Source organism: Erpetoichthys calabaricus, chromosome 8 (genome assembly GCF_900747795.2).
Source record: "Erpetoichthys calabaricus chromosome 8, fErpCal1.3, whole genome shotgun sequence".
Lineage (NCBI taxonomy): Eukaryota > Metazoa > Chordata > Cladistia > Polypteriformes > Polypteridae > Erpetoichthys > Erpetoichthys calabaricus.
Window position 1 is genome coordinate 48,049,395 of NC_041401.2, and position 17,061 is coordinate 48,066,455.

The window sequence follows — 17,061 nt, forward strand, 5'->3', positions numbered from 1 at the left end:
AAATATTAAAAAAAGGTGGTGCAACCAGATGGATAAGTGGGGTTGGTGGAGTTCAAGGGTCAACTTATACTATTTGCATATTGAGAGGTGCCCCAAGAATATACTTGCTTTTCTTCCTTTAACTTGCTGTATGTCATACAACCACAAATGATTCTTGACTTATTCATAGAAAACTGGAAAGTTCAGCGTGATACCCAAAATAACGTGCTGGATTGTGAAACTGAGCAAATGTTTTGAAAAGCTGCTCCCTTTTGGGCGTGAAAACATGGAAAACGAACAGCAGAGGTAAACAAGTCTTTCTGATCATGAAATATGTTACACATGTTTCACCTTGGGCAGCACGGTGGTGCAGTGGTAGCACTGCTGCCTCGCAGTAAGGAGACCTGGGTTCGCTTCCCGGGTCCTCCCTGCATGGAGTTTGCATGTTCTCCCCGTGTCTGCGTGGGTTTCATCCCACAGTCCAAAGACATGCAGGTTAGGTGCATTGGCGATCCTAAATTGTCCCTTGTGTGTGTGTGTCTTGCGGTGTGCTGGCACCCTGCCTAGGGTTTGTTCCTGTGTTGGCTGGGATCGGCTCCACGCCAGGTGAACCTGTGTTAGGACATAGCGGGTTGGATAATGGATGGATGTTTCACCCTAGAGGACTGAGACATTGTCCTCATTCCCACCTCACACTCTCAGGTGGTAGAACATTGGCAGGGGCTATACAAAGTTAAAGAAGGAAAGGGATTGGTTGACAGTATGTTAAAACAACCCAAACAGCGTGCCATTGAATGTGTTTGTGACATAAATTTACCAAAGTCTTGAAAAGTAAGGGACAAGTTCAACAATGCGGTATCCTCATTCTTCACTTCATTCTCAGAACCATTTTCTCTAAATTTTGGAGAACAACTTTATTCAGAATAGAAACACTAGATGCTATACATTTTGTAACTGGCAGGCACTATTGTGCTTCTCTTACAATACAAAGATTGTTATGAGACTAGATAGATAGATAGATAGATAGACAGATAGATAGATAGATAGATAGATAGACAGACAGACAGACAGACAGACAGACAGACAGACAGACAGACAGACAGACAGACAGACAGACAGATAGATAGATAGATAGATAGATAGATAGATAGATAGATAGATAGATAGATAGATAGATAGATACTGACCAAAAAGGGAAGAGTGCTGTGTTGTAATAGCCAAAACACAAACACTGTACAGAAAACACACAAAATAAACTTTTAATAAAAATATCAAAGTATTTTAAAAACAAACTAGCCAGAGGTTATGTTATAGCATCTAATGATGGCCAGTAACAAAGACCTTTGTAGGCACTCTCTGAGCATTGCAGAAGAATCAGCCTTGTACTAAAGTTGCTCAGCAGGAAGCAAACAAACCAAAGTCAGTGTTTTCTGTTAATGAAGATCATTTCATAATTTTGGGAGAAAAAAATAAAAAATGCCAGTTCAAAGCCAGCTACCTGTGAAGGCTTGCAGTCCAACAGTGGTTTCAAAGATAGCATCTCTTTCAACATGACACCCAGACCACTGCTTCCCACATGGTGCCCTGTTACACTCGGCAAACTATGCAAGGGAATTTAGGAAGTCATGCATAGTTGAGCCAAAGAAAACTTCAGATTCATCAGATAGTACAAATAATAAAGAATTTTAAGTCCATGATCCAATAAAACCAATCATTCACAAAATACTTAGAAAGTCTAAGGGCAAAAAACACAGATAACAATGGCAAAAAAAATCAGAGACTAGAGTAGTACAAGTTTCAAAGTTGGAACAACCGAAATGAAAAGGCTACACATTTCAAAGTCACAAAATTAACAGTAAGACTTAGACTGTACAGACATGAACTAACTGCTTTGCAGTAAGGAGACTGTGGAAGATTGTGGGTTCACTTCCCGTTTCCTCCCTGTGTGGATAGCGCATTGAGTACTGAGAAAAACCTACACAAATGTAATGAATTATTATTATTATTATTATTATTTATTAATTCTAACCGTCCAGAAGATAAAAACCTGTATAAAGCCTGGTTCTTTCTGTTTGTCAGTATGCCTGTAGATCCTTTCCCTGTATGCTGAAGCATGTATGAACGTTTAAACCCTTTTTCAACAGCTCATTAGCCTCGGTATAGCTTATAAAAACAATAAATGGGCATCATGGTTCCATCTACTCCTGCTAGACTTTAGGCGGTATCACCTTCCAGGCAGGAGTGTCTATAGTCTCTAGCCATTGTTGTCCATTGTTTCTCTCTCCCTCTCTCTCTATCTATAAGTATAGGATTAGACATGGTACCCTTGGTATCTCTTGAGTGGCCTTCCTTCTAGTTCTCTGATGCTCTAGTGCTCTCTTGTTACTTTCAGGGTGCCAAGCTTGATTCCCCATGGTGTTGCATCCAGAGATTTCCCCTAAGGCTCCCATTGAAACACAGGACTGCCTTCTCTTAGCAGCCCCTATCCTATCACACTGGTGTGGTATAACTAGTCTGTTTTTAAAAATATCCTTCTTTTTAATTGGGAGAGATAGAAAAATGAAGATGCTAAACCAAAAATGCTTCCACTATAAAAGAAATCTACAGTATATAATAATAATCTGTTTATTAATTTTCAAAACCTGAATAAACGTATCAATGTGTAAAATAAAAATAGTTAAACCAAACAAGGTTTTAATTTATTCCTAATAGTAACAGTGAGAATTGTAATTTACTGCTATGACTAAACCTTAGCCAGGTCACAGAAATTTGCCTTACTGTAGCTAAAAGACATTTTGGATAACAAAAAATGGCCTGTCTACAAAATTGCCACTACATAAGCACTATAGAAAAGACACAGCTTGTAGCACTTTTCCACCCAAGACTTAAGATATAAACAAATATGTAATTTTCAAAAATAATTTGAATAAATTAAGATAACGAAAATACAATGCTCAAACACTACTCTGTTCCATGTTCCTGCCCCTTTACCCGGTCTTGCCAATCTTGGATCATCTCACAATATAGGTGATCATAAAAATACAGTAAATCCAGAATATGCCCTGACATTTCATGTGAAGTAAAATTAAAAATATAAAGGAAATAACTGTTAACTCGAAAGGGTCTTACTTAGTGCTACTGCAAATATGGGCCGCTTTGAAAAAACAGTTTTAATAAGCCATTTCCTACCTTCTAACAAAACAGGCATTTGAGTTCCAAGCAAGTTTTATTCCATGGAGGCACCAATACCATCACTACAAAGATTAATAGCTCCAGAGAAGAAGCACATCAGAATGTCTCCTGGGAAAATCTGCCTAAGGTTTTGCGACAGTCATCTCTATGGAAGCTAGTATTTTCTAACGAGGACCACTGTGCCTACACATCACAGTGCTTGGACTGCACAGCTTATGAGAAAGTGTCAGAATACCTTAAATAAATGTGATAATTAAATAATTGTAAGTTCCACACTGCAGCAAAGATAAAAATAAAGAAATTGTCTTGCATTACTAAATTAATAAAGAAAATGTAGAAATATTGTACCTCTACATATCACTAAGAGCACTTCAAAAGACTGAATGTTATAATGCTAATGTGCTGTACAATACAGATTCAAAATAGAATTTATAAAGCACTTAAAATTGGTTGAATAGTTTTAAACATTATGTTGTTAAACCATTTGCATTTGACATCTGGACACACTTCTATAAACTCTAAATAGAAAGGTATTATACATGAGTGCTTAGATATTTCAAGCATAGTGTAGTTATATTAATATTCTTTAAAAAGTAATTGTAATGGGAATTAAAAATATACTCATGGAGTGAGAGTAATGAACTGAGTTAGGGACTGTAAAAATTATTTTTTGTATTTGTAATTTATCATTTTTTGATAATTATTCATAAAAATGCATTTAAAAGGCAGGTTTAAATTGGTTGCTTAAAACAAGGAAGAAGCCTTCTGAGAGTATGCATTACTTTGTTTTATTGTGAACTAGCTGTATAATATTAGATTAGAACAACTTAACAGTAAAGGGAACTGGATGAGCTTGCTCTATTCACCACTTACCAGGTCTGATATATCATGCTTGTTCTGCTAAGAGAATATTGGATCAGAACCAGTTAAGATCGGCTCTACATGCAAGTTGCAAACATGACTTATCTCGGGGGGGCTGCAGTGCAGGGCTGGGTTGAAAAAAGTTTTCAAGGACATGCAGAGACAAAGGCAGACTTGACCTAAGCTGAGTAATGCTTAAACACAATTGGTCAAAGGACATGAGAGGCCATGAGGCCTGTGCCAGGAGAGTTGGCCCTACACTATGACATCCCATTGGTCCCAGAGGCACATCAATGAAGGACAAGACTGTCATAAATTCAGGTTAAGAGAGAAAGGCAGGGTCTCTGTCATTCCATCCATCCAGAGGCCATGTCAGATCAGAGACAGATCAACTTACTAAGATGAAGAGCCGCCTGGCAGTCTAAACTCCAGGCAAGACAAACTGCTACCTATTCATATATAACATTGGCATTATTTGTCATAATCATTACTCTGCTTCTATAGAATAAAAATAAAAGCATAAACCTGCTCCTGCACATTTTTGGTTTGTACAGGTTGTTAAGTGTAAATATGAGGGCTAGAGTGGGGATATGGGACACTCTATGCATGCCTATGTACGAAAGACTCAGAAAGTGAAAATAGAGTCCAGTAGGCTACCACCTACCAGGAGAATGAGGCTGGACTTGGTCAGACTCCAAGATCAGGCTGTTTCTAATGAGTTTGCTTGCAGTTTGTGTGAGGAACTTACAGTATTGGGTGTGACTTCTGATCCTAATGTGATTTGTTAGATCTTCCATGACAAGACCCTGAAGGTTGAAGAGTTTTGTGTTGGTGTTACCAGTGTGCCCAGAGGGAAGTGTTTCTTGCAGGGCACCCCGAATATCATTGAGGGGAGTTGCAGCACACGGCTTTATGGCAAATCTGGTCTGTACTGGGAACTGAGAAGGATGGCTGCAAGGGCTCTGATTCACTGGCTAGGATATTGGGCATCCCTGTATTTCCTGACCAAATCTTTCCAACAATGGAAGAATACGGATATTCTAGCCACCTCTGATGTCTATAGTACCTCCGATAACAAAGTTTCATATAACAAACTAAAATTCAGGAATGCATCTCAGGTATTAATTGTGGTATTACTCTACATACAGAAACTGCTTTGTAAAACAAAGTGAATTATTTAGAATATTTTTAATAACTCAGTCATTTTCTAACTGCTTAGTCCAGAACAAGGTTGCAGTGGGGAGCTGAAGCCTATCCTAGCCAGCATAGGGTACACAGCAGGAACAAACCCTGGACAGGGCACCAATCCATTGCAGTATTTTAGTAAACAATTGCAAAAAAAAAAATAGGGTGTATAATCAAGCTAAATTGTAAGGGAAACTTAATGAAAAAATATAAAAATCAATGTTAAATTGGGGTAAATTTATTTAGTAAGGTCTTTTGTGAAAGTGTTTATTTGATATTTGGACTTCAGTCTTCACACATTATACACTTCATGTCAGCATTTGGCCAATTATTAGCAGAACATGAAAAAAGTTTCTGTTCTAGTTATGTGTACAAAATTTCTTGCCTCGCATTTCCTGTAATCCACCATTTACAAAGATCGCTGTAGACACGGAACACATCAAATGTATGTGTTCCAAATAACAATATATTATTTACCCTATAAAATTCCAGGCACCTCACACCCAGATAAACAGACTTCAGCTGGGAGAACTTGGTGTACTATTAAACCTCGTCAGTTGGGGACAGGATAGCAGGATGTCTACTGATGGTGCTGATCGACACATTTGCAAAACAAAAGACGTTGATGAGGAGGGGCAAGGGAATTTAAGGTGGCCTGGGATTACAAGTTTTTTCGTAGGATTCAGGGATTCTAGTGTTAAGTCTAATGTTTCACACTTGCACTCAGGAATTTTTTTTATGTTTGTTCATACAACTAGTAAGTTTTTTTGAAAAGCAAGATTCTAAAAAAATAAAGTATGTTATGATTGAAATAATTTTTATTTCAACAACACCAAGTTTTTCCCTTTATGCTGGTAGCTGTCAACATAATTAACATTTTCTCTGACTCAGAAAAAAATGATGATAAAAGCTGAGTGGAATGCCTAGTCAGGACCAAAAATTCAAAATAACAACAGGGAAAAAGTATGATTTGACTGCAGTGTTGCAAGATGTCAAACCAACAGCAAAGACGCAATACTGCTATGGACCTGTGGGTCACACAAACGTACACCGAGAGTCAGAGTGGCCTGGAAGTAGTTACTTCTGGAGGACAGAAGCAGAAAAATGGCACTGAGCCAACTGGTAATGCAATAATAGTCGCTCAGTTTCACAAATGACAGCAAGGATGTTTTTGACATGGTATAGGCACCTCTGCTGTGTGTTATGGTGGACAGATATCATGGAAGTTGTCTGGTCCTTTGAATATGAACTGCATTACCTGAGGACTTAATGGATGGCCGCAGGGTGCTTCTGACCTTGGGAAAAGATTGAGGGATCACAACAGAAATGTTCCCAGCTTATGGCTTAAAGCTCTTTTCAGTGAAACACTCAGGAAGCCTGGAGGCAAGCAGTGAGTAAAAGCATTGGCACAATCAAAAGCATGAACACAGACAAGAATATCTTTGAGAAAAATGAATGTTGAGGAAAGTGGGTCGGCCACCCAACTGAACCGACATAACTAAACAGTATAGGACAGCCTAAATAGGCTTTAAGATTTCCTTTTGTCTATTTTATTTTATTTTTTAATATTTATTTTACCCTAATGTGACTTAAATTGTAAGAAACACTGTTTTTTATAGCTTTGGTGTCAATAGTTTTCAGTTTGGGTTTGGGAAGAGCTCGAGAGTACTGCATCATTCATTAAAGTATCAAACAGGACAGCCTACACACTGATCTAGAAAAATTGTTAAAGAATAACATACAAATAGTATATTCAGAAACCTTGCCCTTTAACACAGAATATCTGAGAGCATGGTCCAGTCAGTTTATGGCAACAATTCAATTTGCAGTACTCAAAGCTTTACAAATTTGCTAAAACAAACTTATTAAAATATACAGTATTTAAAACAACAGGCAGCATAAAGAGTCTTGAGACCAAATCTTTTATTCTGTTCACACACTGTACTAAGGATTAAAAAAAGCAGACACAGACATGAAAATATTCAGTATTTCATCACACATATTCTTCTTCGTTCTTAAAAAAATCACCAAAGTCTAATATTGTATGCCATGTATCCACTCATCTATCCACTACTGAATTCACTTAATTCAGTTCAGGTTTATGGGGGAGGGTGTCAAGAATGAACCCTGGACAGGGTGCCAGTCAAATAGATTTTTAACCATTTTTAAAACTTTATGATCCCCAGCATACACCAGAATGAGTGTAAAGTGGCAGGGATAAGAATTAGCATCTCAAATTCTGTCAGGGTACTTTCTGGAAAAGAATTGCTTATTCACAGTTAAGGGACTGTTATAGTCCGTGAACTGACAGGAATGTTTTAATGGCAAAACCAAGAGATGCATGTAAGCCAAAAAAGGCTAAAAACTGGGAGATCAAAGAATACAGAGCAAAATGCCAAAGTGTGACACAAAAATCAAAGTCCAAAACAAGCAAGGTTGAGTGCCAAATTAATGTGACCAAATCAAGAATAGCAGATTTCTTTTTACATTTGGAATCGGCAGTTTGGATAGTGAAGTGAACTTTTCGTCAATTTTTAAACCTGACCAGGTCACAACCTCTGAAGATACACCTATGAAAATATTTGTGCTGTCCGAACGAACATTACACCAAATAGAGATAACCATGATGAAACAACGTGGTGGCCAAAAAAGTTACAAAAAGATAATACAACCTGTAGAGAAATTGACTCATCAAAAATAAACATTAGAATTGAAATCTCTGATCACGGAAACCTCTAAATCGAGTGCAAGATCGGCTTAAATGGAGTAAATAAGAGGTTAACAATTATTAAGAAAAGTAATATCACAACAGTGTGGTATAGTGGGTCTGCGGCTTTGAATGAGTGGCCAGTTTTTAAAATAATTCCATTTTGCCATGTCAGTCTCCGTGGGCACACACGGTTGATGAGGTAATTGGGGCGAGTCACACCTGCACATGAGGAAGCAATTGATCAGAATTGCTTCATTGGCTTCCTGTGGTGCGTGATTGAACTGCTGCACCCACAGAGCCGTATAAGTACGGACCGGCATAATAGATTGGGAGGAGAAGGAAAATGAACAGAAAAGAGACACATAGAGTGGAGGTTAATAGACAGAAGGAAAGGCAGGAGTTGGAGTAAGCCAGCGCTTATTTAGGAAGAAGGCAGACGGGGATGGTGACTCAGGAGGAGGCATGAGGATTATCCCTGCTGAGAAGCCCAGAGCAGGAGTGATCGCTGTGCTCCGGGATGTCTTCTCATCGGGTGAAACCTGAATTGGCAGTGGTGGGAGTGGGAGCAGGGTCCAATGGAACACCATAGATTGGACAGCAGGGACACGGGCCAGTTATAAGGAATGTCTGAACGTGTTGGTGTACGTCTCTCTGTGCTGCAAGGCCTAGGAAGGATAAGCCGGAGAGACATCAGTTTGGACAGGGAAGTTCCGGGGAATGAAAGATTTTAAACACTGTCAGTATTTTAACCTCATTTTTAAAGGAATTGCATATTGACATTTTCACCTCCACTTCACTGTTGTTTATAATGGGATTATTTATTAACATTTGAAGCACTGCACTATGGAAACTGTTTTGGATTTGTTTTTGTTTTAATAAAAGCACCTTTGCACTTTGCACCTTCCCCTTGCTCCAAGAGTGTTTTGTCCTCATTTGTACAGCTCATCTGGTTACATTAGTGACGGTGCTGGGTTCAAGAGGCTCCCAAAATTGGAAGAGGGAACATGGAGCAGGACCCACACCATCACAAACAGGGATGGGAACTCCCCAAGTGGAGGAATTCAAGAATTGTGGGGTTTTACTCACTAGTGAACTGAGAGGCAATCATAAGATTAACAGATTAATCAGTGCAGGGGCTGTTTTATGGACTTTGTACTGGACTACAGTAGTGAAGCAGGAGCAAAGTCCTTGGACAAAGCTTTCAGTTTAGCAGTCAATCTACATCTTCACATTCAGATATGTTCGCAATCGGAAAACAGTGATCAAAAGAATGAGATCATTACTACAAGTAGCCAAAATTAGGTTCTCATTGGAAATTGAAGGTTGCTTTCCCTACTCTCTGTTATAGAGTAAGCAGCTCAGAAATATGTAAGGACTTTGGAATGGAACCACTGCTTGTCCAGGTTCAAAGGAGCCACCTGAGGTGACTTGGGCATGTAGTTGAAAGTTGCTTGGAACAGAGTGGATGAAACAACCCTCACCAGGAAAAGTAGGAAGTTGCTAAATGCAATGTGCTTCACATTTATTCAAAACGCTATAAACAAAGAACTTGTATTAACCTGTCTTTTTTTTTTTTTACCTGAAGCCTTGCATGTGAACTTCATTTTTGGATCGCAAATTTTCTTGGTGCCATCACAGTTCATTTCATCACTGCCATCTTCACAGTCTTTGTCTCCATCACAGCGCCATCGCTCAGGTATACAAGCTCCATCGGTGTAACAGTGATATTCCTTTGCAGAACAGTCACCTACAGGTGGCAAAGCTGTGAAAAAGACCAGAATTCTAATTAAAGCAAAATTAGCATATCTGTAGAGCTAAGGACTATTAGGATTGGCTTTCTTTTGTGAGTCAGTCATTTTCATCCAAAGTAATGCAACTCTCCAATCATAAAAGAACAGTATGTCAGGGCTTCAAGTCTCTCAGACGCACCTCATTTGAGCAGGCTAAAAAAGATACCTAACGCTTAAGAGCCCTGGTTACAAATCTCGATTATGATTGTCATTTAACACTGATGTCTGGGACTGACATTTCAATTTAAAGCCTGTGTTATCTTGCCACTGCTTGGCTGATCACAGAATAGCATTTACATATGAGGTTGGGGAAAAGTTGTGAGATTTCTTTGCCATTGACAAACTGTTCAAGCAAGAAGTAGCTAGCAGTTTTCACAAAGAAACCGAAGCTGAGGGATTGGGATACAGTCACATTATGCAAATTAGCAGCAAATGTAATTAATTTTACAAAACCAAGTGACAAAAGCTTTTAAAAAATCCAAATGGGGAAATTGAGGTCTTACTTTTACCGACATACCAGCTTTACTTTTCCATGCATTTTTAGAGCATATATTAATTGCATAAAATGTTTAATCATATAAAAAAATGCATGTACATATGCTGCACATTTATGCCCAAACATTTTTATTTATTCCTGGATTTATTTTTAGCTATTCTGGGCCTCACAGTCCTCTTAATAGCCAACAATTATTATTTTTTTTTTATTTTAAGCATTCTTTAAATAAATAATTTAAACACTGGGAATGCTGATGAAGTAGACTGTCACCCATCACAGTCACCCTGCCGCCTCATCATAGTCACACACAGCCATGCCGATTTAAGTCACCAATTAGTCTCATTTGTGTCTTTGATGTGTGGTTGAAAACCCACACAAACATATAAAGAACATTCAACTTTCATACAGTGATCAAGCCAAGATTGGAACATACTAACCCCTGAACCACCCACATTAAGCAGTAAATAATAAAAAATATAGAGAAAAGCCCATGGAATATTATAGTTTTTGGTACGGAAATTCAGGAACAGGTAAAAAAGACTGGCTAGCAGCTAATAAAAATCCTTTTTTTCTTGACAAGATGGTGAATTTCATCCATTTAAAATATCTTCTGTGCTTTGAGCTTTAATTATGGGAGATTAAAGGATTCAAATATAAAAGGATTTTCCTTAAAGCAGATATAGAGGATTAGTCATCTTTTGTCTGACTAAAGGGAATATCAGAACTGGACAACCCACATTCAAAAAAATTAAGGATAATATCATTTTTTTCTAGACATTAATGAAAAGAAGTCGGGTCCAGATTATACTTGTTAAAAGGGCTTAAGAAGACATACACAAGAGTGATGAAATATGCTTAAGAAAAGGCTTTCCTCCAGTCTCTCAGTTCGTAAAAAATAGATTATGTCTTGATTTAGTGCTGCCATTGTGCAGTTCATTATAGCATATTCTTACCAGGCTGCCATTAGATGCTACAACATTACCTCCATCTAGGTTGGGTATTTTCTGCATTTAATACAATAACTTTAAATTAATTATACACATGCTGCATGTATTTATTTATTTCACTGTTACACCTGGAATATATGTTGTGCAGTTTTATAGCAAAGCTGTTTGTAACCAGCTGCTGTAACATTGCAGTTTCCATCAATAAAGTGTTATGTATGTGGATATCTGAATGATCAAATCCCATCATTGAATGTGTCTTTATACATGCTGCTGTAATAGAAGGACAAAATGACAGAAATGCCAACATAGATTTGTCATCAGGCACAATGGGGGTGGGCAGCAGGGTGGGTCTCTACTTTAAAAGTGGAATACATACTGGTAAAAAGTGAGAGAAATGAGCCATATATGTTTAAAGGATGTCACCAAAGTAATTACTAAATAATAATAATTCTTTACATTTATAAAACACTTTTCTCACTACTCAAAGTGCTCTCCATGCAGGGAGAGCATGAAAACGTAGTATGGGCAGATGCCCAGACAACACCACTTCTTCCTCCTTCTTAATTCATTCGCTTCTTTTTTATATGTCTGGATTAAATAAACAACAAAACCACATAGTCTTTGATGCACTTCGTTCAAAGTTTAGGTACCCCCACATCACAATGGTAAAAATAAGATTACATTGGCAAGAGCTACTGCCAGCAGCACTAGATGCAAGGCAGGAGCGAACCCTGGAGGAGACGTCAGCCCATCATAATGAAAGAACAGACCTAACTTTTTTTCAATGAAAAAATAAATCAAAGGTTGGAAAACAAAAGTTTCAGCTTATAGTGTCTTCATTAGATTTGTGCTTATAAAGGAATAAGCAGGGAAGATATACATTTGTGCGAGGGAGTAGAAAAGCCAGGGGAGATGAAAGGCCAAAAGTGGGGAGATGAAGAGACAGATTAAAGGGCTAGTCTATTTTTCAGGAGGAATGTGCGATTCACATCATACAAAAAGCTTCATTTTTAAGTTTCTTTATTGGAAACCATGTGAAAAGGCACAGGTGGAAAGATTCAGTATGTGTGGTTATAATCAAAAAGATGTAAAAGTTCCACAATAGACTTGGTGAAGTCTTTGATCCCAATATTTCAGACAAGTTCCCTGAAGCAGTCTACAAGCCTTCTCTTTGTTTTATTGTTGTAAATTGCAAAAGACATTTTACAAGAAAGGATGTACCAATGTCCAATGGAAAAAAAACATGAAACCTACAGAAACTTTCTTTAAGAGTGTTTGAGGACACCCCACTGTACACCCTAAATGTATGCTATAAGCCAGAAAGGAGAAAGAAAGAACATCACGTAATTCTATTGTAGACATTGCCTGGACTAATAATCAGATGATAGAGATGAAATTATATCAAGAGAAACATTAATTTTCTATAGCTCATTGTTCAGTTTCCAGGGGCTTATTGTTTAGGATAAAGATAATGAGTGGCAGAAAAGAAAAATGACTGCTAGTGGCACAGTTGGTTCGATGAGCCATATTGATGTTACCCCTCAGCCATTTGTTAGGTACTTACAATGAAATGGATTAAACTAAAGTGTGCATTTTAATGAGGTTTTACCGGTCAGGGGTATGTTCTGCTTACTTTTGATCATGACTAGAGTTTCAGCTACAGGCACTACATCCTGATACAGGGAACATTTAATCCATTGCCCATTATGACAGTCTCCACTAAAAGAATAACAATGGACATTGCTGGACCTTTACTAAAACAATGTCAGTTTCAAGTTTCAATATATTTAATTTATTCTTGCTTGTGTGAGATCTCCACATCAGAAAGCTGTTGCCAACAATACTGTGGAAGAATTAGTGCTTGTACAGTGGAACCTCGAGATACGATCACCTCTGTATACGAGAAATTCAAAATACGACGAAAGTATGAGCGAAAAATTCAGATCTAAATACGAGCATTGGCTCACGTAACGAGCCACGTGCCAGGCTGTGGGTATAGCTCGCGGCTTAGCGAGGGGGCGTGGTAGCTGTAGCGAGCCGCAGGGCGATCTGCGGTGTCTGCGTTTCTCACCTAAGTGCACAGGTGGGAAACTGCCCACATCCATGATTTGTCCTGTGGCTGATGAGCTGGGCAGGGTTGCCACCCATCCTTTAAAATACGGAATCGTCCAGTATTTGAGAACGAAATTGCGCGTCCCGTTTTGAATCAATACGTATGCGTCCCTTATTTTTTTGTATTAAAAGTGGTAACCCTAGCAGCTGCCATGTCTTCCCCGCATATATAGAGAAGCGCGAGCCGGTTAAGGGGGAGAAGAAGTAAAAGAGAGGAGAGGAGAGAGAACGGAGGTTGCAGGAGGAGGCAGGAATCCGCAGCAGTAGGAAGTCGGTGCGAGAGAGCGAGCGAGTACAGGCTCGCGTGTAGCTGAACAGGCGAGCCAAACAGCTGAAGCAGGACGGTGTAGAGAAGGTCAGCTGCATTAAGTGTCTCGCCTGTTGCAGAGCCCGCATGGGAGAAGCAGGTGAGACGCTAACAGAGAAGAAGCACTGGGGATTGTCATCTGTTTTTTGAAGACTGCTTCCTGTTGACGTTTTAACCTCGTGTTAAAGGATTGTTATTCTTATGTACTTTAAACCTCCACTTCACAACTGTTTTAAGGATTATTTATTTAAAGATTTATTGAATGCTCTACTGCACTTTGGACACCTGTTTTGATTCTTTTAATAATCAGTTATATTATTTACCAGTGTTATTTATTAAAGGTAGACTACAGTATATATAATTTATCAGTGTTATTTGTTAGGAAAAATGATTTTTATGTTAATATATTTGGGATGCGGAACGGATTAACTGGATTTCCATTATTTTCAATGGGGACGTTTGTTCTAGATATGAGAATTTCGCTATACAAGCTCAGTGCTGGAACGAATTAAACTCGTATCTAGAGGTTTCACTGTATTTTCAATGTAGAACTTTGGAAATTCTTTAAGATTAAGGCAGTCCAGTTTGGTTGAAAATAATGCACAGTCATCCTCAGCTACTATGGATAAAACAATAGCAGACAATATTACAGTTTCTCAACCGTAGTCTGATTTCATGAAATGTTTACCATTAAGAACAAGATGATGAAAAATGATGGGGAAAGAATCATGGAATAAACATTTTATCTACTTTTCCTCAGAGTATTCTCACAAGGATGATCCAAATGATCTTCCATGTTTGGTTATCTCCATGCCAGATCAGGAAATATTTGGCAACAGGAAACAGGAAGAAGAACACACTGTCTTAATGCTTAAATAGCTCCTTTTTCTTACCCAAACTCAAGAACATATTCCTTCTACTCAACAATGCATCATTGCTACTCAAGAATTGATTATTTCTTTATAGATAATAATTTCTTGCCTGTGATTAAATCTTGCAAGTACGGCGCTATTGTTATTTCTGACCATGCCCTTGGAGCTGAAATCTTTATGCCCACATACTCATCTTGCAGATGGCGTCTTAACCCACTTTTATTATCAGATGAGAACTGTACAGAATTTATATCAAAACAAATCAGTTTCTTCCTAGAGACAAATACATCCTCAGAGGTCTCTGCAGGAATACTCTGGGAAACTCTAAAGGCCTTCTTAAAAGGACAGATTATTTCATATCTTTCCCACAGAAATAAATTAGAAACCAAGAAGGTATCAGAGCTAACCAGCGAAATTACTAGAATAGATGAAGAACATGCCAGGTGTCCAAGTGAGGCTCTTCATAGGAAAAGGCAGGTTCTGCATTCAGAGCTCAACCGTTTAACAACCAAAGAAACTGAACAACTCATTTTTAAATCAAGAGATCATTACTATGAACACGGAGAGAAAGCTAATAAGCTCTTAGCTCAACAAATCCACAAACAAAAAGTCTGAAATACAATCCCAGCAATCAACAACACGAACGGAGATAAAATCATTGACCATAAAAAATAATGCACACATTTAGAGACTACAATAAATCCTTATATTCTATTGAGTTCAAAGAAGACAACACACAATGTAATGCATTTCTGGATGCATTACAGATACCACAAATAGATACTTTTTTGCAGAGGAATTGGATAAACCTCTGGCGCTATCAGAATTACTAGATGTTATAAAGTCACTTCAGAGTGGGAAAGCAGCAGGCCCTGATGGCTACCTTGTTGAATTTTATAAGAAATTCTTCACTCAGCTAGCTTCCCTCTTATTAGGAACATTTACAGAAGCTACAGACAATCAAATTCTACCTCAAACCTTTCGCCAAGCATTAATCACCGTCTTTCCTAAACAAAACAAGGACTTATTACAATGTACATCATACAGACAAATTTCACTTGTGAATAATGATGTTAAGAAACTCTCCAAATTCCTAGCTAAAAGGATGGAGAAAGTGCTGCCTTCAGTAATATCACAAGATCAAACAGAATTTATTAAAAGCTGACACTTAGCTTCCAATCTCCAATGCCTGTTTAATGTAATATATTCACCTGCAAAGTCAAACACCCTGGAGATATTATTATCATTGGATGCAGAAAAAGCATTTGATATGATTGAATGGAACTACCTTTTCACTACTTTAGAGAAATTTGGGTTCGGCCCGAATATTTGTGCATGGATCAAACTACTGTATACCAATCCAGAAGCTTCAGTTTGTATTAACAATGTTAATTCAGACTACTTTAAACTAGAACGTGGCACCAGACAAGGATGCCCCTTGTCACCACTGCTTTTTGCAATCGCCATTGAACCACTGGCAGTTCACTGTCGGAATGCTTATCAAATAAAGGGGATTATCAGAGAAGGACTGGAACAGAAAATTTCTCTATATGCAGATGATATGGTTTTGTACATATCAGACCCACAAAATACTGTGCCTGCAGTCTTAACAGCACTAACAGAATTTCAAAAGATCTCCGGTCTCAGAATTAATTTGAATAAAAGTGTGCTCTTTCCAGTGAATTCTCAAGCATACAATATTAGATTGGACACCTTCCCTTTTATTATTGCAAATCAGTGTAAATACCTAGGGGTAAATATCACAAGTAAACATAAAGCTCTTTATCAACAAAATGTCGCTGTCTGCATGGAAAAAATTAAGCAAGACTTGCATAGATGGTCAACCCTTCATCTCACTCTAGCTGGAAGAATTAACATTGTTAAGATGAATATCCTTCCTAAGCTTCTCTTTTTATTTCAAAACATTCCAATATACATCAATAAATCATTCTTTAAGCAATTAGATTCAACTATAACCTCATTTATTTGGAACCTAAAACATCCACATATCCAAAGAGCGACTCTACAAAGACAAAGGTGGCATGGCTCTACCTAACTTTCAGTTTTACTACTGGGCAGCAAACATACAAGCTATAAAAACCTGGACACAAATAGATGAACATACACAGACTTGGTTAGCAATAGAAATAAAATCTTGCAGTACTTCTCTATATTCCCTGCTTTTTGCCCCAATAAATGCAAGTTATTGCCAATATACTAATAACCCAATTGTACTTCACTCACTCAGAACATGGAACCAATGTAGAAAGCATTTTAAGATAGAGAATCTTTTATCTGTGGCACCTCTGCATGAGAACCACATCTTTCAACCTTCGCAAACATATGCAGTTTTTACTATCTGGAAAATATTTGGGATTAAATTGCTTAGAGATCTTTATATAGACAACATATTTGCATCCTATGAACAATTACATTCCAAATTTAATTTTCCAGCAACACATTTCTTTCACTATCTTCAAATTAGAAACTTTGTCAAACAGAACCTGCCCGATTTTCCCCATCTCCCACCTTCCTCTATGCTGGAAAAAATATTGCTCAGTCTCGAGGACTCAGACAGCATTTCTGCAATATATAAAAATATTTTACAGT

At 37.9% G+C, this 17,061-nt stretch overlaps 1 protein-coding gene across 1 annotated transcript in view; it reads right to left on the reverse strand.

Moving 5' to 3' along the window:
• Positions 1-17,061, reverse strand: part of lrp1bb (low density lipoprotein receptor-related protein 1Bb) — a 2,167,948-nt gene that overhangs the window by 767,496 nt on the left and 1,383,391 nt on the right. Inside the window, exon 21 of the mRNA XM_051931086.1 lies at positions 9,507-9,689. Coding sequence (XP_051787046.1) covers positions 9,507-9,689 — 183 coding nt within the window. The remainder of the gene's footprint in view (positions 1-9,506; positions 9,690-17,061) is intronic.